Here is a 22702-nt window from a genome sequence, read left to right on the forward strand (position 1 = left end):
CTTACTGCGTGACATCCACACCACTGGAGAGTCCAGCATCAGCATTGTTTGGAAGCCCTGCATGGAAATTTCCTTTAGTAACCTCGCCCTGGCCTTTCCCCTGGAATTTCTCTTTTTCCCCAGCTGTTTTGTGCTCACTGTGCCTGTTGTCCAGTAACACTGCCCTCAGCCAGCTTGAATCGGTTCAAAAGCCCAAGCTGAAAGGAGTTCAGTGGGGAGCACAGGCATGGGGAAAGTGACCACTCGGCCCCAGCGCTCCCTGTGAGGAGTGCCTCTGCTGGGTGGCAGAACGAAGCGTTCTGGCCAGAGAGCTTTCAGATAAATCATCATTAGGTGCACGTGCAAATCCATCAGCCCGGCCTAGGCGCACAATTAGGCAGCTAATTACGTTGAAAATGCAATTGCACACTTAGCTGCGACGGCCACGCTGCCTCTGCAGCCCTGGGCTGCTCCTGTCCCGTCCTCAGCCAGGCTCTGGGCTGCCACCTGTGGAAGATGCCCCTGCCAGGGGGTGTGGAGGTGTCTCGGCAGCCGAGCTCGCCGTCCTGCTCCGCCCTGCCCTGCCCATCGGTGCTGGGCACGGCTGTGCTGTGTCCTGGCTTGCCTGTGGGGTGGAGGGGCCAGGCGGCAGCACAGCTGAGCCTGGTGCCTGTCACAGCATGGGGGAGGCTCCACTGACCTCACAGTGCCTGTGAATGTCCTGCAAGAGGTGGCCAGGCACAGCAGGATGCCATCAGGGTATCCCCTGGGCAGGACAAGCTCCCCCTGGACACACTTGGTAGCCATGCTGCTGTGCTCCTCAGGGATCATCACTCCCTAGGGAACCAGGCTGTGCCCAGCTGGTTTTGTGTGGAACTGCCTGGTTTTGAGGGATGCATGTGGAGTCATCAGAGGGTATGGGAAGAGAGGAGGAACTGGTAGTTCCCAGCATCTCTGGCACTGAGCCAGCCCTGGCTTTTCTTTAGCTGATGTTTTTCTTTCTGCTGCAGCTTCAGGAAAAAGAGGGGGAGAAGCCTGCCCAGCTGTGGGCTGTGGTGCAGCTGAGAGCATGGCTGGAGATGCAGCAAGGTGCATCCCAAGGGAAAAAATGCCCTTTGAAGTGACACTGTCCAGGGACAGCATTTCTGCAGGAAAGTATCTCCTCTGAGAACACTGTCACTGGCCACTCAGGGCCTAGCTGCTCCACCACTGCTTTGTGTGCAGTCACTTCTCACTGGCAAGGATCAGCTGTGGGAGCTGGGGTGCTCGGAGTACCAGTGTGTGAACTGGGAGGGGAGGCTGGGAAGCGAGGAGGAACAGCTCTGGCCTTTGCCATTGACACTAAATGGAAGTGGTGCAGGTTTTGGCTTCACTTCTCTCTACTTCTGCTAAGTTTTCAACTTGGGTTTAAAAAGCCAAGCCAAGGGCAACTGAGTGAGGTGCCTGCTGCTCAGGTCATGAAAATGGACCTGCATTTGCCATGGGCCTGTTCACCCATAGAAACGTGGCAGCCCCACAGAGCCCCTCGTGATCAGTGCCAGGCTCGGCAGGGGTGCCTGTGGAGTAGTGACAGCCCCTTCAGCCTGTGGGATGGGGGGCACTCAAGGTATGGTTCTGAGGACAGCAGGTCTGCTGGCAGCTGAGTGCAGGAACCAGCCCAGGAGCTTGCTAAGGACAGAGCTGGACAGGGCCAAGCAGGGGCTTTTAGCCCCACGCTTGAGCCAGCCATGCAGAACGCCCCAGAGAGGCAGCAGCAGTGAATTTTCCTGGTAAAGGACAGCAAGATGAGCAGGACTGCAGAGGTGTCACTCTGTGAGTGACCTGACAGTTCAGGAAGGAACAGGCTGGGTACTTCTGAGGCTGACTTTCCATACACCCCTGTGTGCACATCCCCCATAGTGTGTTTGGAGGGCAGAGCCTGGGCAGCAGCAGGGCATGCTCAAGGGGCACAGGCAAAGACAAGGAAGTCGCTGCCAGCAGCAGTGGATGTGCTTAATGTGTCTAAGAGCTTAATGGCCTCCTGAAATTAAACTGCAGCTGTGTTGTGCCAAGGTGCTGTGTCTGCCAGCAGCCCTGAGAACTGCTACCAGCCTGTTTGCCTTCCCAGCTCTGCACTGAGTACAGGCCTGCCCCACAACACTGCAATCCTGCCAGTGGCCAGGGACCCAGTGTGGAGGGGGATTTTGTCTCTGTTTAGGTAGAGAGATGCCAGAGGAGGGAGTGAATGAGGAAGGCAGAACAGTCTTCTGCAGATCCCACCTTGTGTGCCCCAGGATGTGACACAGGACCCCAGCTGCAATTGCAGTTCCCAGAGCTGGTGGCATCCCACCAAGACCACACTGCGCCTGAGGGGGTTCAAAGTGGGGCAGAAGCTCTTGTACCCTTTTCTCCTGTGCAGGATTCCTCATCAGCTGTTACCTGCTGTCTCTGTTAGGAAGAGCAGGTACCCCATTTTCTGATTGTCCCTATCAAGTCTGCAGTGATTTATTTCCATAGTCTTAATTAAGCTCAGACCACTTCTTTTCTCTTTTTAATTAGGTGTAGCCAAATCACTTGTCTGTTAGAGCAGCAACTTCTCTCTTTTTTCTGATGGGTACTTGCAGTAGTGAAGCTTTAGTGAGATGCCTCCTCAAAGAGGTAATCAGCATCACTGCTGCTTCCTGCCCTGGCTTTGCCCAAAGCAAACATGCAGCTGGTGACGCCAGACAGGGGAGCTGTGTCCTGAGCTCTCCTGCACTACCAAATGCTGCCATCAGTGCAAATCCCTAACATTAGCAGGGAAGGGCTTTGTGTTTGGTCTGCTTTGCCCGTGGCCCATTTGTTTGATTCTTGGCATGGCTGTGGCTTGGTGCAGGAAGTGGGGGCAGGGAGGCTGAGCTCCTGCTCTCCTCTGCAGGCTGGAACCTGTCCCAGCTGTCAGCTTTGGAAGGTCTAGATTCAGCCAAAGCTGCTCAGCTGGCTGTGCTGTGTGGGGGTAGGGTTTGCATCCAAGTTAAAATTCCAGTGTTTCCTCTGTAAGGCAACTTCATCCATCCTACCTGTTACAAAAGCCAGCTCCTGCAGCTTACTGTTTATAAACCACATTATTTATTAAGCACTTATTGATGAGTCTTATGAAGAAACTCTCAAACCTAAGTGTGTGCACCGTACCTTGCCCTATGGAAACAGGAGGCACTGAATCAGATCTTTACTGAGAAGGGTTTTAGAAAGGCCTGGCTCTTGTAGTCATAACCAAGGCCAGCTCTTTCCACATGAAGCTCCTGGTTTGAGCTGAGTCTGTGCTGTCCTTTGGGGGAGAAGGAGCTCCTCGGTGTCCAAGTGGCACTCCCCACGTGCCAGCCCGTCCCTGCTCCGACAGCTTGCTCCAATTAAGGCTGACACTGTCCGTAACTCATCCTCCGTGCACGGGTCCTGCAGCACATATGGCACATATGTGCTGAGCCCAGGCCTCTGCTGCACCTGCACATGGAAAAGAAGGGAGGTGAGAGGGCTGGGAGTAGTTCTGGTCCAGTTCCAGCCCCATTCTAGGTCAGGTTGTGTGCACCAAGCTCTGCGAGCATGCTCTGCCCCACAGGCAGCCGTGGAGAAGCTCAGGCGGAAGGGAGGATGCCCCTATACCAGATCTGACCATTCCCGTGCCAAGGGACTGAGGCTTTCAAAGGGCTTTACAGGCTCTGAAGCCTTTCAGTGGGACTCAGAGACTTCAAGGTGTTCTCTCAATCTCTTCCTTACCGTTTTCCTGTTGACATGTTTTACTGAAGGGGCCTTTTGGCATGAATTTGTAATGCTGTGGTAGTTGGGTTGCAAGCACTGCAGGAGGACTCTTTCTATTAGAGACTCCACATTGAGAGCAGAGACTGACCACATTCCAGCTTCTCATCTCAGCTTTTGGCTTGGGTGTTTTGGGGTGGGGTTTTTTGTCTGCTTGGCTGGTTGGTTGGTTGGTTGTTGTTTGGTTTGTTGGTGGTTTGGGCTTTATTCTTTGGATAGATTTTACAGATGTGTTCCCCAACAAAATGTGTGTCTTTGCATTTCACTAGAGGACACTGACAATACTTTGTGTATCTCTCTGTGTCAGCTCTGCCCTGTTGACTTTATTTGGCTGAGTCAAAGGAAAGCCCAGCCCCTGCTGGCAGCTCATGTTCTGTTTAGCTGAAGGATTTTGTTCATCTTTAAAGATAATGGGAGCAAAAAACCTGGGCTCTTAATTTGTCCCCCAGAGCCAGTAAGCTTTCACCCTGGCATCAGCTGTAGCTGAAGCTGCAGAGCCCTCACGGAGCAAGGAGCAATTGTGGCAGTGTCTTCTCACCCTGGCCTTAGGTGACACAGCAGGTCTGTGCTTGACTGCTGCAACTCACAAACTCTGGAACCTTCAGGGGTCAGAGGGGGTTGTGGAGGTTGTGCAGCCCAGGGAGGTTGTGGAGTCTCCTCCTCTGGAGACTTTCAAAACCTGCCTGGATGCATTCCTGTGTGGACTACCCTGGGTGCTCTGTCTTGGCAGGGGGCTAGGACTGGATGATCTCTGGAGTTCCCTTCCAACCTCTGTGATTCTGTGGGTTTGCAAAGGAGTCATTGGCAGGAGGGGGTTTTAGGCAAGCAGAGTGGGGCTTATTAGGGCTGTTTACAGCAGTAAGGCCTTGATGAAATTCCACTCCAACTGGTACAAGACCCCTGATCAGCAGGCCTGCATCACTTTAAAGTGTTAAAAATCATTTCCCTTAAATCAGCCCTTTACTAACTGCAGCCATTTCAGGATGGGTCACAAAGCTGCCTGCACTCAGCTGCCTGCACTTGCTGGAAAATGCCATTTGAGCTCTGCAGCTAATTACAGCCAGCACACCTATGGTTTATTTTTGCCAAAGAACTGCTAAGTTTCTACATTAAGAGTGTAGGCTTTTGCTTTATTATGGTTTCAACCAGAAATAGCTGTCACCCTCATCAGTGACAGGGTTTCAAGAAGGCTCCAATCTGCCCCTGTTACAATTAAACTCATGCTTAAGTATGTGCCTGTCTGCAGCTTTAGGAGGTAATTGTGCACACCTCATTGCTTTTTACTTCTAAATGTTGCTGTGGTCATTTACCAGGTAATTTCAGAGACAAGTTCTAAATTACCAGTGATTTCATAAAGTTTAAAATATTCATCCCTAGCTAGAGGATGACTGAGCATTGCCTCCTCCCCTCCCAAACAGCAAATTAAACGTTCCTGAAAAAGACCTGAAACAACAAGGGCTGGGGGTGGGGGGGAAGTCCGTCCTGTGAAGCGCTCTCAGGCAGCAAATGCTCACAGTTTACTCTGCTGTGCAATAAACAAGGAGTCACCATGGCAACAGCCACATCACTTTGGGTTTATGTAACAAATGACAAACCCCATTTCCTCCCCTAAAGTCACCAGTTAGACCTAGCACAGCATCTTTGAGGCTTGCCACGGTTTAAACACACTGCAGCCGGCCCTCAGCAAGGAGCTGCTGCTGCTGCCTGCTGATTTCCTCTTTGCTAATTCAGGAAATGCAGTACCTTGGAGGCAGCAATCTTGCAGTAGACTGTGGAGTGTGGTTGTAATGCCTCTGAAACCTTTAGAACGTGGTGGTTCTGTTGCCATTCCTTGAGGCAGGGCTCAAGCAGCAGGCTCAGAGCAGAGAGCTCCCTGAGGGGCAGGAGGGACAGCAGTGTGCTCCTAAGGCCAGGGGAGGGAGGGGCTCCCTTCCTTCCGCACAGAGCTGGTCACCACCTCGGTCACCACCTCCACACGGCTGTGGATGGCTCTAAGCTGCAGACGAGGAACTAGGTCTTCACTCTCTCCACAGCTCTTGTTGAGGTTAGCTCCACACTCTGAAGTGGTCCTCCAGGGTGTTTCCTCCTGCACTGCATTGAAGAAAAAAATAAACACATGCCCACAGCCCAGCAGCCTTCAGCAGCGAAGCAAACATTTTGTGGTGTGGGCTGGCTTTCAGTCTGCTGCTAGCTTTTAAATATAAAGTGTAGCATATGTTTAACACAGAACATATGGAAAGAAAGAAAAAGCAAATCTTGAATTCCAAATATCATATTCTTAGTAGAAAAGATTGCAGAGTGTGAAAGTGGTCATTGAGAACTACACAAAGCAGGACTGATTGTCTAGAAATACCTGTAGCACTGGCTCCACTTCTTGTCTGTCCTGAGGGGTGTTCAAGACAGCACAAAGGAGAGGAGAAAGCCAGCAACAATTCTGGGGAACAGAGCTCAGTGCAGTGCTCCTGCAGGAGCACTTCTGACCAGAGACCAGCAGCAGCCACTGCTGCCATTACCCCTCCTGTGGCTGTGTGCCCCAAGCTGCTCCTGCCAGGGAAGGGCTGCTTGGGCATGGCCTGAAATTGTGCCAGGGGAGAGTTAGGTTGGAGATGAGGAAAAATGTCTTTGCTGCAGGAGTGGTCAGGGATTGGAAGAGGCTGTCCAGGGAGGTGGTGGAGTCCCCATGCCTAGAGGTGCTTGAGAAACCTGTGGCCATGGCACCTGGGGCCATGGTTTAGTGGCCACGGTGGGGTTGGGTTGTTGGTTGGGATCGATGCTTTTCCAGCCCAAACAGTTCTATGATTGGTGAGTGCCTGCTGCTGCAAGGTGGGTAGCAGTAAAGCTCTGGCCTGTCTAAAACCCTCTCATTTCTCAGAGAAGGTGAGGATGCTGCTGTTGCTCAGCACTCCCTGGCTCTCAACAAGGAGCTTGTTTATTATGACAAAGACATTACAAACCAGTAACAGAAGGAAATGCTCCTCCACCCCCCAGTCCCTTTATTTATAGGAAAGAAACCATAGGAGGCTATTCCACTCCTCAGGTTTTTTGACCAGCAGAGGACTCTCACTAGAAAACAGTCTGTTAGAGCCAGCATGGTGACATCTGCATTCCTGTAGCAATCAGCGCTGTGAATTGCAGCTTAAAGGCATCACCGGGGCCCGGCTGAAACCAGACCCGAGGTAAAAAGACCAGCAGCAGGCCCATCCCTCAGGCTGCAGTGGGTTCTGCTCTGAAGGCTGCCCAGTTTGTCTTCCTGGGGAACAGAAGGGCAGGGAGAATTTATTTGATTACCTCGTCAGGATGGAGCAGCTCCCATTTAGAGAGGAAGGCTCCAAAGGACACAGCAGATTTCATCAGCAGTCAAAATGAGACATCAGTGCAGGTGTTTGTGCTCACCAGTGTGTCTTCTTCCCTGAGACCCATTAGTGCCAGCAGCCAGCATAAAGCTCTAGGTACCATCCTTACTCTCTTCCTCCTTCCCCCCCCTTTTCTTTCCCTTTCTTTTTTTTTCAGTGCACTTCCAGATAAATGCCAGTCATTTGGCCAGGGCTAACTCACAGAAGGTACAGCAGGCACAGATGGTACTAATGCATAAATGTAATCTAGCAAAAGGATGCCAACACCAACCCAGAAAAGGTTCCAAGTAACTGCAGTGCACTTGCAGGAATACAGTGATTGGCAAGGTGAAAGCTGAGATCTGCAAGAGCTTACTGTTCCCAAACCAACAATAGACATCCCACAACAAATGAGCATTTTTAGTTATTAATTTATAAAATGCACTTAATAGCAGCATCTCTGGGCAGATGGGTGTAATAAAGCCTCACCAAACCCAAACTCACTGCACAAATCAGACTGCTCAAAGTGAAAAGAGGAAGAAAAGGAAAGGTGGAAACTGTAAACCAGAGCAAAATTCAGCACTGCACACCCATTCCCCGGGCTCCTCAGGAGAGCTCCTCAGAGGAGAGCTGGGCTGGGCAGAGGTGCTTACACTCAAGTGCTTTAGTGTCTGGGCAGTGACAGGAGCAAATCCCAGCTCTGGAGACCATAAACACCCCACCCTTCCTCCCTGAGGATTCAGAGCAGGAAGAGACCTTTACCAAATCCTTTTCTAGTACTAGCTAGCATCCAACTAACATCTGACCTAAACCTCAGGCTGCACCAGGGGAGGGTCAGGTTGGATGTTAGGAAGAATTTCTATGCAGAGAGAGTGATTGCCCATTGGAATGTGCTGCCCTGGGAGGTGGTGGAGTCGCCGTCATTGGAGGTGTTCAGGAGGAGACTTGATGGGGTGCTTGGTGCCATGGGTTAGTTGTTCAGGTTCCGTGGTCTAGTAGTCATGAGGTCTGTGGTGACAGGTTGGACTTGATGATCTTTGAGGTCTTTTCCAACCTTGTTGATTCTATGAGTCTATGATTCAGGTGGTGTTGGATTGGTTGATGGGTTGGACACGATGATCTTGAAGGTCTCTTCCAACCTGGTTTATTCTATGTGTTCTATTCTATTCTATGTAGCTGGTTATGTGAAGTAGGAAAACTGCACAGGGAAGAGAGGAAGTGCAGCTTACCCATGTCCCCACTACGCTCAGCTTCTGGAGAACAGCAGCATCTTCACTAAGCACATCTGTAGCAGTGATTTCCAGTGAGGAAAAACATTTCAGGGAATACAGCCCAGACCACAAGGAAAGAGTGCAACTGCTCCAGCAGTGTCTCTGCAGTGCACACACATCACATAGCCTGGGGCCTGCCAGCACCACTTGTGAAGGGCCAGCTGCCTGGTAGACCTGGAAGGACCTTGTGATAGGTGCCACACTGTCATAACAGAATCTGAAGACCAGCTTCTGATCCATTTCCATGAGCTTTAACACTGCTGCCTTGCAAGGAACTGTTTCTGATTTTCATCAGGACAAGTGAAGATCAGAAGCCAGCACCTCCCATAAGGGATGAGCTACCACAGCCTGGGTGCAGCAGGTCAGTGGTTGGGCTTCCAGCAGCTGATGGCAGCAACAGCAGTGGTGAATGAGCACCACCTGGGGTGGGTGTCTGCAGACAGGGAGCAGGCAAGCTGGCAGAGGTGGGAATGGGCAGAATGCAGCCCACATAACCCAGGGCAGGCCACAGGAGAAGGTGTTCTGTAGTCGTGGTGTTGTAGGAGGCTTTGGCTTGCAGGCACTGGTCTGAGGTAGAGGATGCTGGAGCCGCCGCTAGTACCACTGCTCTGAGCAGAGAAGGGCTTTGTGTGTGGAGGGATGGCCAAATGCCTGTGAAGTGGATGATTATGAATCCATCTGAAGGAAAGCAGAGGCCTAATGATGTGCTGCAGGGTTTTGTCTGCAGGAAGGAGCTGACTCTGCCCTGTACCCATTGCAGGCAGGGAAGGTGCCGCGGGCTGAGGAGTGGGCAGCAGGCCCAGTGGTCAGTGCCATTAGTGCTGAATTCAGTATCAGTGTGGAGCATCCAGCTATCAGATGCTGCTGTAAAGGCTTTGCTTGGTGAAGTGACAGCTGGATCACAGTGGCATCTAGAGGGCTGCTACTGCAGGCACGGCATGCAGAGCCAGGCTCCTGCTGGGGCTGTCCTGCCCTCTGCAGAGCCACCTCAATCCAAGTGGTCACTGCTGCAGTGGAGCTGCACCCTCCAGGCATCCTGGTGAGAGAATCCTCTCAGGCCCTACCTACAGCCTCAGACTGATGTTAGCCACAGAATTTCTTAAGAGGAATGTTTTCCTCAGAATAATTACATGATCATGATTTAAAAATCATTTCTGTAGCATCCTAAATGCTACAGAATTGGGGTGACCTCTCTTTTTATGAGCAGCTGTCAGGGCCCACTGTAGAAGGACAGGGGCCAGGATCTGGCTGATAGGGGCTGAGCATGGCCCTTGGATGAGCTGCAGACTTTACAGCTGTAGAGCATCAGCACCTTCCGTACAAGGGCCGTGTGAAGACAACAGCCTGTCCTCAGACAAGGCCACGTGAGAGGCCAGTCAGGACAGGGCACCCAGGAAGTATTCCTAAAGGAAGGTTTGAGGAGGGAGGTCATGATGAGGAGACAAGGAGTGTAAAGAGAATGGTTCTGCTGACAGTTCTGCTTTATCTGTTGTTACTTCTCAGTTCAGAGAAGATAAATTGCCACCTTCTCACTTTGGGTAGTTGTACAGAGCAGAGGAAGGAAGAATAATGAAGATGTTTGGCTTTTGCTGGGGAGAAGCCATCTTTAGGAACTGTAAATTTCTGACACTTTTTGCCTTTTTAGATGAAAAAGGCCCTGGGGCCAGGTTTTGATGTTTGCTGGGTGTAGTGTATTTAGAATTGGACTCTGCTTCTGATTTTACAAGGCTTGAAATGTGATGCATCTAGGAGCATGTTCTCTCTCTTCCTAAAAAAGCTGTAGAGGACTGGGGAGGTCATTCAGGAGGCTAACATGAGGAAACCATTCGGCGCTCAAGGTCAGGCCTGCGGCTGGCTTGGCTGCACCCCTCCCATAACATAGATGGGGACCCCAGCTGCAGGAATTAGGGAAGAGCTCTCAAAGCCCCACCTGGAATGAGTGCTGCAATCCCAGCCCCCTGGAGTCTCCCTGGAGGAGCTCTCCCCAGGGTCACTGTGGGCCAGCAGAAGCGTCCTGGTTAGCTGCAGCAGCACCGGGCTAGGTGTGCGCTGGGCTGCTGCCAGCACAGAGATCACTTTGCCCCTGGCAGCCTGAGCTGGCCTCTGAGGCGTAACTGGGTCTGAAGGAGAAGAGCCCTCCATGGGCAGGGAAGGGAAAACAAGAACATGTCCTTCAGGAAGCAAGGGTCAGGCCTTGCCAGGCCAGGCTGTGTTTCCTGGGAGGCAGAAGCGCCGCAGTGGGAGGGCTCCTGCCAAGGGGTCAGATGCAGAGCGCACTGTGGCTGCGCTCCAGCGTCGGTGCTAGGGACACAGGCACTCTCCAGGCCATTGCCGTGGCCTTTCCCTTTGCATAAGCAATGCTTGCCTGCTACGAGGAAAACAACAAACTCCTGCCCTCTAGAGACAGGAGACCTCCAGCTCTGCTGAATAAAATATTTGCCACAGCCTCCTTTTGAAGCAGATGCTACAAATGCTCACAGTTTTATTCCCCCCCAAGGCCCAGGCAGCCGGCTCAGAGCTCGGCGCACTCTCTCCTCCCAGCCCTGCAAGGCCAACTCGCAGGAGAGGCAGCTTGTCACAACCACTCTTGTTCAAGGCAGCAGTTTATTTGGAGATCTGCTGAATAAAGCAGTCACAGAAAACTTGGCTAAGGCAGATAAAAACCTTCCCTTTCTCATTACCAAACCTGCCCGGGCAGGATGGCACGCACTCAAGCCAGGTGAGTTCTTGCTGCCCTTGCCTTCCCTGCACACCTCTGCCATCCCCTCCCTGCACTGTCCTTCCCTGACAATGGTCAGGGCAAGGGCTGCCCTGCACACGATGTCAGAGGGACTGGCACTGGACACAGGGGGAGCCCAGATGGTGACAACAGCACTTGGCACTCCTGTGCCCACTGGCACTGATGGCTGCCCTGCTCCTGAGCAGCCCCACTGCCCTCAGGTGCCTGCAGGAGCAGGAGCAGAGCTGTGTATTCCTCGTGCTGTCTGACCTGCTCAGCAGCAGTGCAGTGAGGGTGGAGCTTGTACAGTGTTGCTTGTACAGGAGTTATTGGTACTCTCACAGACTGCTGGAACTCTAGGCCCGTATCTTTGCCCTCAAGCACCTCGAGTCCTGGCAGCAGCACCCCTTTCAGTGCCACGCAGCACACAAACCCCCTTCAGTCCTGGGCTTCGCAAGGCTACGCCGCTGGCAGACACGTATGTGGAAGATCTGTTCGGTGTAGTGACTGCGTGGAAATGTCCATATGTCCAGTTCCAAATAAGCACTATTAGCAGGGGGAAAAGCTGCTCCTAACAGCATTCCCTCAGAGCTGCCAGCGTGCTAAAAATAGCAGAGCTAATGCCCCTGGCCTCCGTGCCGCAGCACACTGAGCACAGCCCCTCACACCCGGAGACACCCAGCCCTCCTGGAGGGCAGCAGCAGCCTTCTGCACACACCCCCTGGCTCTGCAGCCCCAACAGTTGCCAAACCAGAGGTACCAAAACACACCTCCATGACAGCACCTGGCAGCAAGCTGCTGACTCCAGACACAAGCCCTGCACAGGCTCCGGATACCCACAAATTAGCACTCGCTGCCTACTATTTATAGTGAGGTAAGGATGGCTGCAGCCGAGCTGCCTGTCTTCCTGCAAGAAATACGTCTGACACAGCAGCAACAGACTCTTGGTCATCCATTGCACATTTTATACCCATAGACAGCATCTTTCAGATACCCATTTTGAACCTATTGCTGGCAGCTTTGGTTTGTTGGCCTGTGCTCTAAAATACAGCATTAGTTTGGTCCTGTCCTCCATTTCTGCACTCCATGCCATCTTCCCTTGCCCACAACTAAAGCATGCCCAAGGGATGAAAGGTGGCTACTGATGAAAGGTACCTGTGCTTGTGCTGCCATACTCTGCTTGAAGCAGGCTCTTCTCAGGCAGGTGAAACCACTTTGCATTGTGTTCCTGAAGTTCAGGGTATGTGACTTTTGAAAGCTGACTTAAGGGACTGGAGGGCTGTTTGGACACATCATGGGGTCATGCACTCGTGCTGCAGAGCATAGGTGTGAGACAGTAAACTATTCTCTGCCTTTCCACTTACCTCAAAGTAGTGGCAAAAACTGCTAGAGTGAAAAACCAATAATCCTTCTTATGCTAAAAATACCTAGTGCCATTCAGCTGTAGCTTGTTCCTTTTATTATGTTCTTGTTGCATTAGGAGGATTTTGAGCCCATCCGCTGCTGTTCTTGGGATTTGGAGCTTACTCCATCTCTGACAGTAATTCTGGGGAGGAAGCAGCTCCGGGAGTGATCCTAATGTCTGCAGCAGCAGCAGTGGGTTCTGGAGCAGTAACACTGTTCAAGATCATTCCTCTCATTGCTCATTTATTCCCTGCAGCTTCCAGCCACATGCAGCACTGCAAGGCATCTTTCCCCAGGTGCTCAAGATCCACCACCACAGCCTGGTTCAGAAATGCTGACTGGGACATCACCTGCAGTGTGTGTGGCTGCTAACAGTGCTGTGCTGGGGTGGCAGCTGGGAGCAGGTGCCACTGAGGCTTGTGCTGGGTGGGCTGTGAGCAGTAAGGTGACATAGGCAAGGACAGGAAACTGACAATGCCCACCCACAGAGCTGGGGTCTGAGCACCAAGAGCAGAGCACACAGGTTGCTAGAATACACAGAATAAACCAGGTTGGAAGAGACCTTCAAGATCACCGCGTCCAACCCATCAACCAATCCAACACCACCCAAACAACTAACCCACGGCACCAAGCACCCCATCAAGTCTAGGTTGCAGTTAGCAGCAGTGCCCAGCCAGTGCCAGTGCTTACAACATCCTGAGCTGCTCAGGGCCTTGGGAGCAAGAGAGAGCTGAGGGACAGGGACAAAGAGCAAGGGGGGGAGAGGGAGCAAGGTCAGTTTGCATCTCTGAATGGTGCTGAGAGCTGCCAGGACAAAGTGGGTTAGCAGTTGTTCAACACCTGCCCTCTTCTCCTCCTGCAGTACCTGTGGTGCAGCTTGGAGTGAAGGGTGGCTTTGTTCCCACTGAGCCTGGTGCATGGCAGCAACTCCCTATGCCACACGAAGCCCACAGAATGGCTGCATAACTCATTGGTTAATTACTCTAGTCCTAAACAGTAATTTAGCTCAATTTTGTGCTGAGTGGGTGTTGGTATTGTTAAGGTTTATGATGCAGTGATTTACAAGGCATGATACATCTGATTCCAAATTGGTTGTATTGATTGGCTAATTGAGAAACAGGGCCAGGAGTGCAGCATCAGCCCTCCACACTGGGGGGTCGTGGCAGGGCTGCTGGGATGGCAATTCCCTGGTGTCATTACTGATGGAGAACAAGCACATTGTGATGGGGAAGGCCAAAAATAGCCTGATGGCTAAGTAGTGCCTAGGTAAGGTTCAGAGTAATCAGGGGGGGAAAAGTAAGAATTCCTCTTTGTTTGTAAAAGTTGGAGTTAGGGATCCAGTGGATCCCAGCAGATGGAGGTCCCGAGGTCATGCAGGGAGTGAGCCACAGGAGCAAGCATCTTCTGCTCAATCCCAGCTCACACAAGGACACTGGTGCTGGATTCAGCACACAGCCCAGGCTTCTGGTGGATGAAAACCCACAGGTCATGTTGGTTTGATCTGGAGTAACTGAAAATTAGCCTTTTGTGTTCTGCCTGCTGCAGTTTGCCTGTCTAGAATGCAAGTGGTTTGACTTCTCACTGCAGTGACGGCGCCTTTGCTGATGTCTGTCACTGGCTGATGCTGGCTGGTTTGGTAGCTGGAGTTTCTTGGTTTGCTCTGCTTGGGGAGTGACATCATCAGGGGTCTGGCTGACTTTGCTCTTCCCTCCTCCATGAGTCTGTCCTCAAATAAGGAGGTTGGGACAGAGACCATGGAGATGAGTGGGGAACCAGAATGGCAACTGCTCACTTAAGGCTCTCCTCTGTCTCTGCCATGTCTGGAACCACTCCTTCTGGGATGAAAACCCCTCTGAGGCAGCACTCCCAGGGAAGACACAAGTCCAGGAAACAAGTAGTGGCAATCAGACCAAGAGATAGGCCTGCTGATAGACCTGCATCTATTTTTGCTATAACAATGTGAAAGAGACCTATGGCAATTGTGCAAGTTAGGCTTAGAGCTCAGAGCCTTTCTGTGGGCTTGAAAGCTTCTTACTCCATTTCATGTAGAGGTAGTGCGAAACCAGGCACCCTGTCACATCCCATTACCTGAAGGAAGAAGCTCTTCTCGGCTGTGCAGGCTTGCAGTGTTTGCTGTTGTGTTAATGACACCACAGTGCTGCTGACCTTCTCATTAATTAGCACTTTCAGTGGATTTTCCAGCTCTGGCCCCTGCCAGCACCACGGTCTACACAAAACCTGTCTTTGTTTTCACTGGGAAGCAGAAATTCACTGAGCACACATCAAATACACTAACTGCATGCCTACAGCTGGGTTCAGAGTGGCAGTGACTCCTCAGGTATAAAGGAGACAAAGAATCACAGAACATCTTCCCAAACCCTTCTAACACTGCCTAGAGGCTGGCAGAGAAGATGTGTTTAGAGCAAACCAAGGAGATGCCTCTGTGTGAACTCTGGTGAAAGCCAAGCACTCCCAGGCTATCACCTCTGTGTTTGCTTTTAAGGCTTCACAACTGCCAAACTTGCTTTGGAACACATGAATGTTCCTTTTCCTGCTGAGATGCCAGGGCACGCAGGAGAGGGCCCAGTGCCACAGAATTCCCTCTGCTTTTCTTTATGCCACAAGCACGTGGAGAGGTGCACAGAGATGTCCAGGCCTGTCAGACTGTGCCTCTGGAGGCATCTCTCCACTCCTGCCCGATCTCTGCATCTCTCCTGCTGCTGTAACACATGGCAGCAGCTAAGTTAGCAGCTACTGCACCACCCACTCCCTGCTTCTCTGTTGAGCATACAGCTGAGAGAGGCAGGGCCGTCAGAAGAGCATTAAGGAAGACCCCCCTTGATCAGCACCCCGGCCCTTCTGGGCCAGTCCTGGGCAGGTGCCAGCTGAAACCTGTGCAGTCTCCCACCTTCCCTGGCTCCATACAGACTGCCTGGAGCAGGGGTTGGTGTGACAGGGCCTACTGGCACAGAGAGACCTTAATGAATGAGGAGCATCACACCAGAAGACACATGCTGGCAGTGATCACACCACATCTCACCTCCAGACCTTGGACATCCCTTTCTGCAGGTGCAGAAGCCCTGAACAAAGGCTCGGTGTGAGCTGGCTTCTTCCATCACAGGAGGAAAGGCATCACAGCTGTGCCCAGAGGGGCTGTCTTCCTGCAGAGCCAGTAAAAAGTGCTCAGGACTTTTGCTGGGGCATTTGGTTCCCACAGCTACACCAAAAGAAGTCAGAGTTAGTCTGGGCCTGTTTATGGGAGAATGGCATTTCCCTGGGTGTGGCAGCAGAAGCAGCCACTTTGCCATTTGAATGCAGGTGAGGAGAGCTGGGGTCACTGCTAACAGACACAGCTTCCAAGCAGCAGCAGCTCTGCTAACTCGCAGCCACATTCATCTGTGCTGTGAGTGCCAGGATCTGGCTCAAGGGAGAGCTGTGGGCAGTGTCTGTCTACGCCCTGCTCTTCCCTTACCTCTTGTGGCTGGGTTTGGGTTTGCTCACTGCAGCTGCTGAGAATTTGTACATCTTCCTCAGAGCAGACCCCAGAGCATTCCAGTGTCTTCTGCATCATCACTCTCTTTTTCTGTTACTGGAGGTGTTCAGAGGAGACTTGATAGGGTGCTTGGTTGCATGGTTTAGTTGATTAGGTGGTGTTGGATGATAGGTTGGACTCGATGATCTTGAAGGTCTCTTCCAACCTGGTTTATTCTATTCTAGCCTATCACCACTTTCCTGACACCATCAGTTTGTAAGGCAAGTGGGGTGCCTCATTCTGGGTAATTTCCATTAATGCTTAGAAGCTTTTCCAGTGGGTTTGTTGTTTGCACAAAGCTCTGAGTTTCAATCACAGCTGCCTTCTAGCCTGGAACATTCAGCACTTGCAGTCCTGGCTGCATGCATGACTCCACCAATAAGAGCTTCTCTCTTTCCCCCCTCAGGGCCGATGTATCAACTTCACCCGAGTTCAGTCTCAGTAGAGGAGGAGAAGAGGATCCCAGGAGGACAGCCAGCCACATTGCCACTTCTCAACCGAGCAGAGCGACCCAGCACGCCCGCGCATTCCCTGGACCACGCTCCAGCCCGACCCCAGAAGGTTTTTGCGTTCCCGCTCCCAGGAGCCAGCGTGGCTGTGCCGGGCACCACATCCCAGCCAGCGCCGACACTCTGCGACCCCGGCAGTGCCAAGAGGAGCGGCACCGACCCAGCCGGCGCTCCCGGGGAGCGCACGAGGCAGAGCGGACACCACAGCCGAGCGCTCCCTGGTTTGGTTGCTTTATGCTTTCCTAAGAACTCTGCACTCTCAGGACGCGGTGCGCTGCCGGCGGAGGCCGCGGTTTCTGGGCACGTGCTGCTTACCCAGGCAGCCATCGCCAGAGGCACGGAGAACAACCCCCAGCAGGCTCCGCGAGCGCCAGCCCAGTGCCTTACAGCCATGTCACATCCCCAGCCCCTGCACTGTGCCTTACGGGAACCTTCTGACTGGAGCTCTTGTCACTCCAACACTGAGAAGTGCACACGCATGACAAAATGTAGACAGGGTGCCTCAAGGTATTGGTAGCGAGCGAGACTCTGCCCTTTAGTTTCTGAAGACACCTTTCTTTCATTATGCACCCGGGACCAGAAGAGAATTAACAGAGCATTATTGCATGGGAAGACAGCCTGCAAGCAGAGATCCTGAGTGGAGTTGGAGGGCCTGATGCTTCAAGACCTTGACACTGTGGCTGGTGGATTTTTTCCCCTTTCCTGCATTCGGAGTTCAGTAGCGCATAAAACATCACCATCTATAAACATACCTAGCACTCCTCAGCTCCTCTGTGCCTTTATCTGCTCTCAGATTGAAAAAGCAGTCACCACTAAGCTGGTATCTCAGGGTTGTGTTCCCCCCCTTCCCCGAATCTCCAAGGGCTCTCCGGCGTCACAAGCCAGCAACTCTCTTTGCATGAGAATTTCAAAGTTTAATTAATATAATTAAAGGCAACAGCAAGCAGCAGCCTGTGAAGATTTTGCTCATCTTTTTTATGCCTTTTGACATTGAATGACCTATTACTGTACGTACGGCGCTCGCTCGGAGGGGCAGCGCGCGCCGGGCGCGATCCAGCGGCGGAGGAAGAGCCGCCATCAAATTAGAGCCGGAGCGCGCGGGAGCCCGGCCAGGGCCCAGCATCGTCGGGCTTCGCATTATCATTTTTTAGAAGAACCAGTGTCGTGTCACGTCGACGGTGCCAAATTATGTTAGCGTGAGCGGAAACACTGTGGGGGAGGAAGGAGGGAGCAGCTGAAGAAAAAGGCTCAAATGATCCAGTCACTTTGGATACTGTACTTCAGGCGCAGAATGGATATTCGAGGCGAAACCTGACAAAGCGCGCCCGCTTTGATGGGAACCGGTATAGACAATGACCAGTGGCTGGGTCAGTGGGATGTCTCTCTGCGAGCAGGGAGGCTTATCAAATGACACTAAAAATAAGTTCAGCAACCATCACGTCGGAGGGGAAAAGGCGAACATTTCACATTGGGTGGGCACCAATGTGCGCAAGATGGAAAGAGCAACGCGGAGCATCCTGGTCTAATTATCTCCTTTGTGCTCTTCACTGAAATCGCAAGGGACGTAAATAATGCTCTTGGTCGATGTCCAAACGTGTGGCACTGCCCAAAGAAGCCTTTACATATATCCACTCGCTTACATCTTTCGCTTGAGTTTATTTATGCCACTGGTAGCCTCAGCACCCTCAGCCATGTGTGCACAGTAGACTATAAATAAAATTATTATCTGAGTTTCAGTGATTATTTCCTCCTTCTCCTCCCCCCTCCTCCTCGCAGCTTACGCTTTCATTGTGCCAGCTACGTGGCCACCCTGGGTACCAGCTCCCAGAGGCAGCCCAGCTGCCCGTGGCCTCACGCGGTGTGCCAGGAAGGGCCTCTGCAGCCTCACGCGGGGGCTGTGGCCGTCCCAGTGCCACTCGTGCCGTGTGGGCCGTCGGCCACCTGAGCACACCGGGGAGCTGCTCCTGCTCCGAGGGACGGCGCAGCACCAACGCCACCAGCAGTGGGTGGGGATGGTTCAGCCCAGCTGTGTACAGAGGCTGGTTCCATCCACAGAGCACAGCCAGCAGCAAGGCCTTGGCTCATTGCAAACCCATGAAACCTCTAGGGGCTCTTCAGCTTAACTCAAGATGGAGAACCAGGACCAGGTAAAGGTGTGCTAGGACACAGGTGAGGTGCTGTACCACTGCTCAAGGTAGCGAGGCAGTGCAGGCAGAAACACTGATCTCATCAGACAGCAAGTTAAAATTAGCTCTGCTCCCTTTACTTATTTTTCCTCCATTTTTAATGTAAACACAACACTTCTGAGCTCGAGTTGCATTTGCAGCAGCATCTTGCATAACAGCAAAACATGCAGATGAGGAATTTTCCCCTCATGTAACTGCTGTCTCTCAAAGAACATTTGTAACCAATAGAGCCACAGAAATAGCAATCCACTGACCCTCTCTTGTCCTCCCTAGCTGCCTGTGTCCACAGAACACTGGAATGTGCACGTTTTCAGAGCGGCTGATACCAAGTGAAAACATTTCAGGTGCCTGCACTCATATTCCCTTCTCATTGCTGCAGTGCCTTACACTGTCCACTTAGCTGAAGAGAACACCCTAGGAGCTTCATTATTACACTGGAATACCTGTCACAAACCATCCAGGGGGTTAGAGGTGCAGGGTAATAATGCTTTAAAACCCACTAATTCAAAACAGCACGAAGTAAAGCCTGCAGAAGAGCACACGGTGCTTGAGAAAGCCACGAATGGCTGGCTGAGCAGAGTGCACCCCTCGCAGTTTCAAACCTTGGGTATCTCCTTACAGAAAGACCAAGTCCTGAGACTATTGTTGGGATCTGCTTCAGCGTAGGTAAGAAAAGTAAGAGTCTCTTGAAAAATTAAATGAGCATGGGAGTGGTCCAGGAAACATTCTCCAGAGAAGTCTGCAACCCCCCGAGTCTGAAATGGTTCTTCAACACAAGGATCTTTGTGCCACACCTAAAAGTTCCTCAAAGTACAGATGGCAGTACTACAGGCATCAGGTGGTGTGACCCTTCACATGTGAAACTAGTGCAGGAAACCTCTGATCTCACAAAGAGTGACTGGAGGAGGAGTCTCCTCAGGCAGGTTTCCATGCCCAGTAAGGCACAGGGTCAGCGGTAAGCAGAGATGGAGATGGCTGCTCCCTGCATCCCTACAGGCACCCAGCATGTCCCTGTGCACTGCATTCCATCTGGGTCCTGCCCTCAACACCTGGAATACAGCTTTGGGCTCTAGAGACTGATCACACCCCCCACCCCCCCAGAAAAAAAACCCCAAAGAACATGCTCAGGACATGCTGTAAGCATGAGGATTGAGACAGGAAAAGAGCCGAACCCAAAAGCTCCTGGACCGTCACACCGAACGCCCAGGGGTGCCAGGAGGAGCCACATTCCTCCTGAGCGTGGATCTCGGTCACCTGCAAAGGCCAGGTTCTGCCCTGACATGGAGTCTTCCTCTGCTATCAGCAGAGCCACAGCAGTGGCTCTGCAAAGGATGCCCACTGTGCCCTCTTTAATGTAACAAGACCTCCAGCTTTCACCAGGGGTAAGCCAGGAGCCAGGTCAGGCTGATCTGAGGTGAAAGCTGAGGGAACGTTCCTGAGTGCCACGATGCAGGCTGATCCCAAGCCACGGGTGCTGACTGGTACCAAGTCCTGCTGGTATCTTTCCTGCAGGAAATCCCTGTGCCACATCTCTCCTCTTCTAATTGTCCTTAAGGCGACACCACAACTCCACAGCCCACACTGCTGTGTACCTGGTGCCACTGCACTGAGCCCCTGCGTGTGCTGGGCTTGGCTCTAGGAGCCGAAGACAGCAGGATGCAGTGCCTCCTGCAAGTCATGTGCACAGCCCCTCCCGATGATCTGATGGACTCTGAGCACAGTGGCTCAGCCTCCTGGAGATGCATGCTGACACCAGCCTGCATTGCCCATTGTTTTCACTTTTACCATGTCCTTGCAATTCAAATCACTTTGATGTCCTCAAGGATAAAAGAAAAAAGAAAAAGAAGAGTGATAGCCACAAGCAGGGGAAGGTTTTACCTTTTGCTCTTCCTCCTGCACTTGGAAAGGGGCTGGGGACTTCTGCCCTGTTAGCCAAAATGCCTCTTTCCTGCTGTGGCAGAACTGTCTCTTCCTTGCCACCATTAGGCTGTGGGGTGATGAGGAGAGCCATCCAGGAGTATTTGCAGGGGGGACAAATCCACACTTTGTGCTCTGCTGCCTCGTGACTCAGGCAACACTGCTCTGCTGCAGAGCAGTTTCCTTTCCCTAGCTCACTGGGAAGCAGTGAAGGTGCTGTCACCATCTGTCCTCTTAGCTCACTGGAACTTCTCCCTCGCAGCAGAGCCTCCGAGCAGGACGTTGGGAATTGCAATCTGCCAGACCGGGAGGCAGGGCCCGACTGGGAGCACTGCTGCTCCTGCCCCTCGCCTGCTGCTGGACCCTTCAGGAGCTGCAAAGGGCCTGGGACGCTCTGTGTAAGCGGTTGCCTCCCTCTCCATAGCTGATCCAGACCCACCAACCTGCAGAGGCAACACTCACTTCCTCTGCATCCTATGGCCACTGTGGCTTGGGAAGCACCCTGTGGCCCAGAGCATCTGGGATGACACAGGAGTTGGGAGAAGGAAGGTGACACAACAGTGACTTGACCTAGCTGTAGAGCAGCTGTCTCCTGTGTAAGCACATGTCAGGATGCCTCCTGCGACAGCCCCTTCTCTGTTCACATGCAGAACCCTGTACACAGCTTCCAGGAGCTCAGCTTTGTGCCTCCCCATGCCCAGAGCTCTGCTTACCCAGACTGAGACAGGCCAGCAACAGGCTCCACAGCCCCTCTCCTGCAGAGCAGCCCACAGCCAGCACAGCACAGAGGTCTCCTTGCTCAAACACAGGATTGCTCTGCAGTGGGTGACAGAAAGGTTAAAGGGTCCTTCCATGGCAGCACTGTCAGCCTGACACTACCAGCAGAGAAATAAGGAGGTGCCCTGCTGCCCAAGCCACGCTGCAGCCTTGCAAGACAGAAAGGTTCCCTGCTCCTGGGGGCAGGGAGGTTTCCCATTGTCCTCAGCAAAGAGGAGAGGACTCAGCCCAAGGAGCCGAGCTGCAAAGGACAGCAGTGGCTAGCACAGCCTAGGTGTCAGAGGAGGCAGACAAACAGCACTGAGGAGAAAGGAAAGCAGGTAGAAAGGTACTGGTAGAACTTCAGAGATGACAGTAAGCAAGTGAAAGAATTGCTCCATGTGCTGCTGAGCACCTCCCAGAGAGCTCTCGTGCCGTTGCAACGCTCCTGAATGTCAAAATCCCCAGCAAGAGCCCTAGCAGCCCTGGCAGGCACTGTTCTGCTTCCCAGATCTGGTTGCATTGGCTCAATTAAAATGGTTATGTATTTCTGGGTCTCGTGTAGGTGCCATCTGTTTAACAGTGCAACTGGGTCCTGTGATGCACTTGTAAGTTTTCTGCTGCACTCGTTTGTTTAATCTAATGAGGGACTTTGGCGATGAGGAGCTGCCTCTGCTCCATGAGCTTTCTGCTTTGGCAGTAAACCTGCCTTGCTCTTGCCGTGTTACCAGGATGGCTCTGCAGCAGCAAGCAGCTCCTCTGCGTGGCTGTGCCCAAGCCACAGCATTTAACTCTCACTTCATTCCTTTCATTTGCTTCTCCTGCCCTGTTTTGGAAATGAGCTTCTTTCCCCGAGCTGGAGTCTGCAGGACTGCTCTCGGCTGCTTCCCCATGGCTGCATCTGCTGCCTTCTGTGGAGCTGCTTGGAGCACGTGCTGGAGCCAAGCCTCTACCCAAGGAAGAGGGAAGTGTTTGTAGAGTGGAGCAGAGCTGTCTGCCCTACAGCCCAGTCCCCACTGCCTGCTGCAGCACTAATTTGCTGTTATCCAAGTCCTGTGTAACAGACAAAGAAAATGCATCTGACAACAAAGAGCCAGCTCCACACCCCAGCAGCCAGGCAGCTCCTCACCTCTCCAGTACTTCTGACCTGACGGGTGCCGCTGTGGGGACAGGGACCGCACAGGACACTTCCCACGTGGACAACCTGGCACTGCCTGCTGAGCTAAGTTATGGAGAGAAAAAGAAACCTTCCCCAGCCTCAGACCTGCTGGGAAGTTCTGACCTGGCTTTTGAAGCCAGTGTGGCAGCCACAAGCAGACGCAGCAA

At 52.5% G+C, this 22702-nt stretch overlaps 1 protein-coding gene across 1 annotated transcript in view; it reads left to right on the forward strand.

The window, feature by feature from the left end:
• The window catches only part of ANTXR2 (ANTXR cell adhesion molecule 2), a 79587-nt gene extending 62947 nt beyond the window's left edge, over window positions 1-16640 (forward strand). Inside the window, exon 16 of the mRNA XM_054172627.1 lies at window positions 16415-16640. Coding sequence (XP_054028602.1) covers window positions 16415-16453 — 39 coding nt within the window. The 3' untranslated portion in view covers window positions 16454-16640. The remainder of the gene's footprint in view (window positions 1-16414) is intronic.
• Window positions 16641-22702: the final 6062 nt, after the last annotated feature.

This window comes from Dryobates pubescens, chromosome 24, assembly GCF_014839835.1.
Source record: "Dryobates pubescens isolate bDryPub1 chromosome 24, bDryPub1.pri, whole genome shotgun sequence".
NCBI classification, from domain to species: domain Eukaryota; kingdom Metazoa; phylum Chordata; class Aves; order Piciformes; family Picidae; genus Dryobates; species Dryobates pubescens.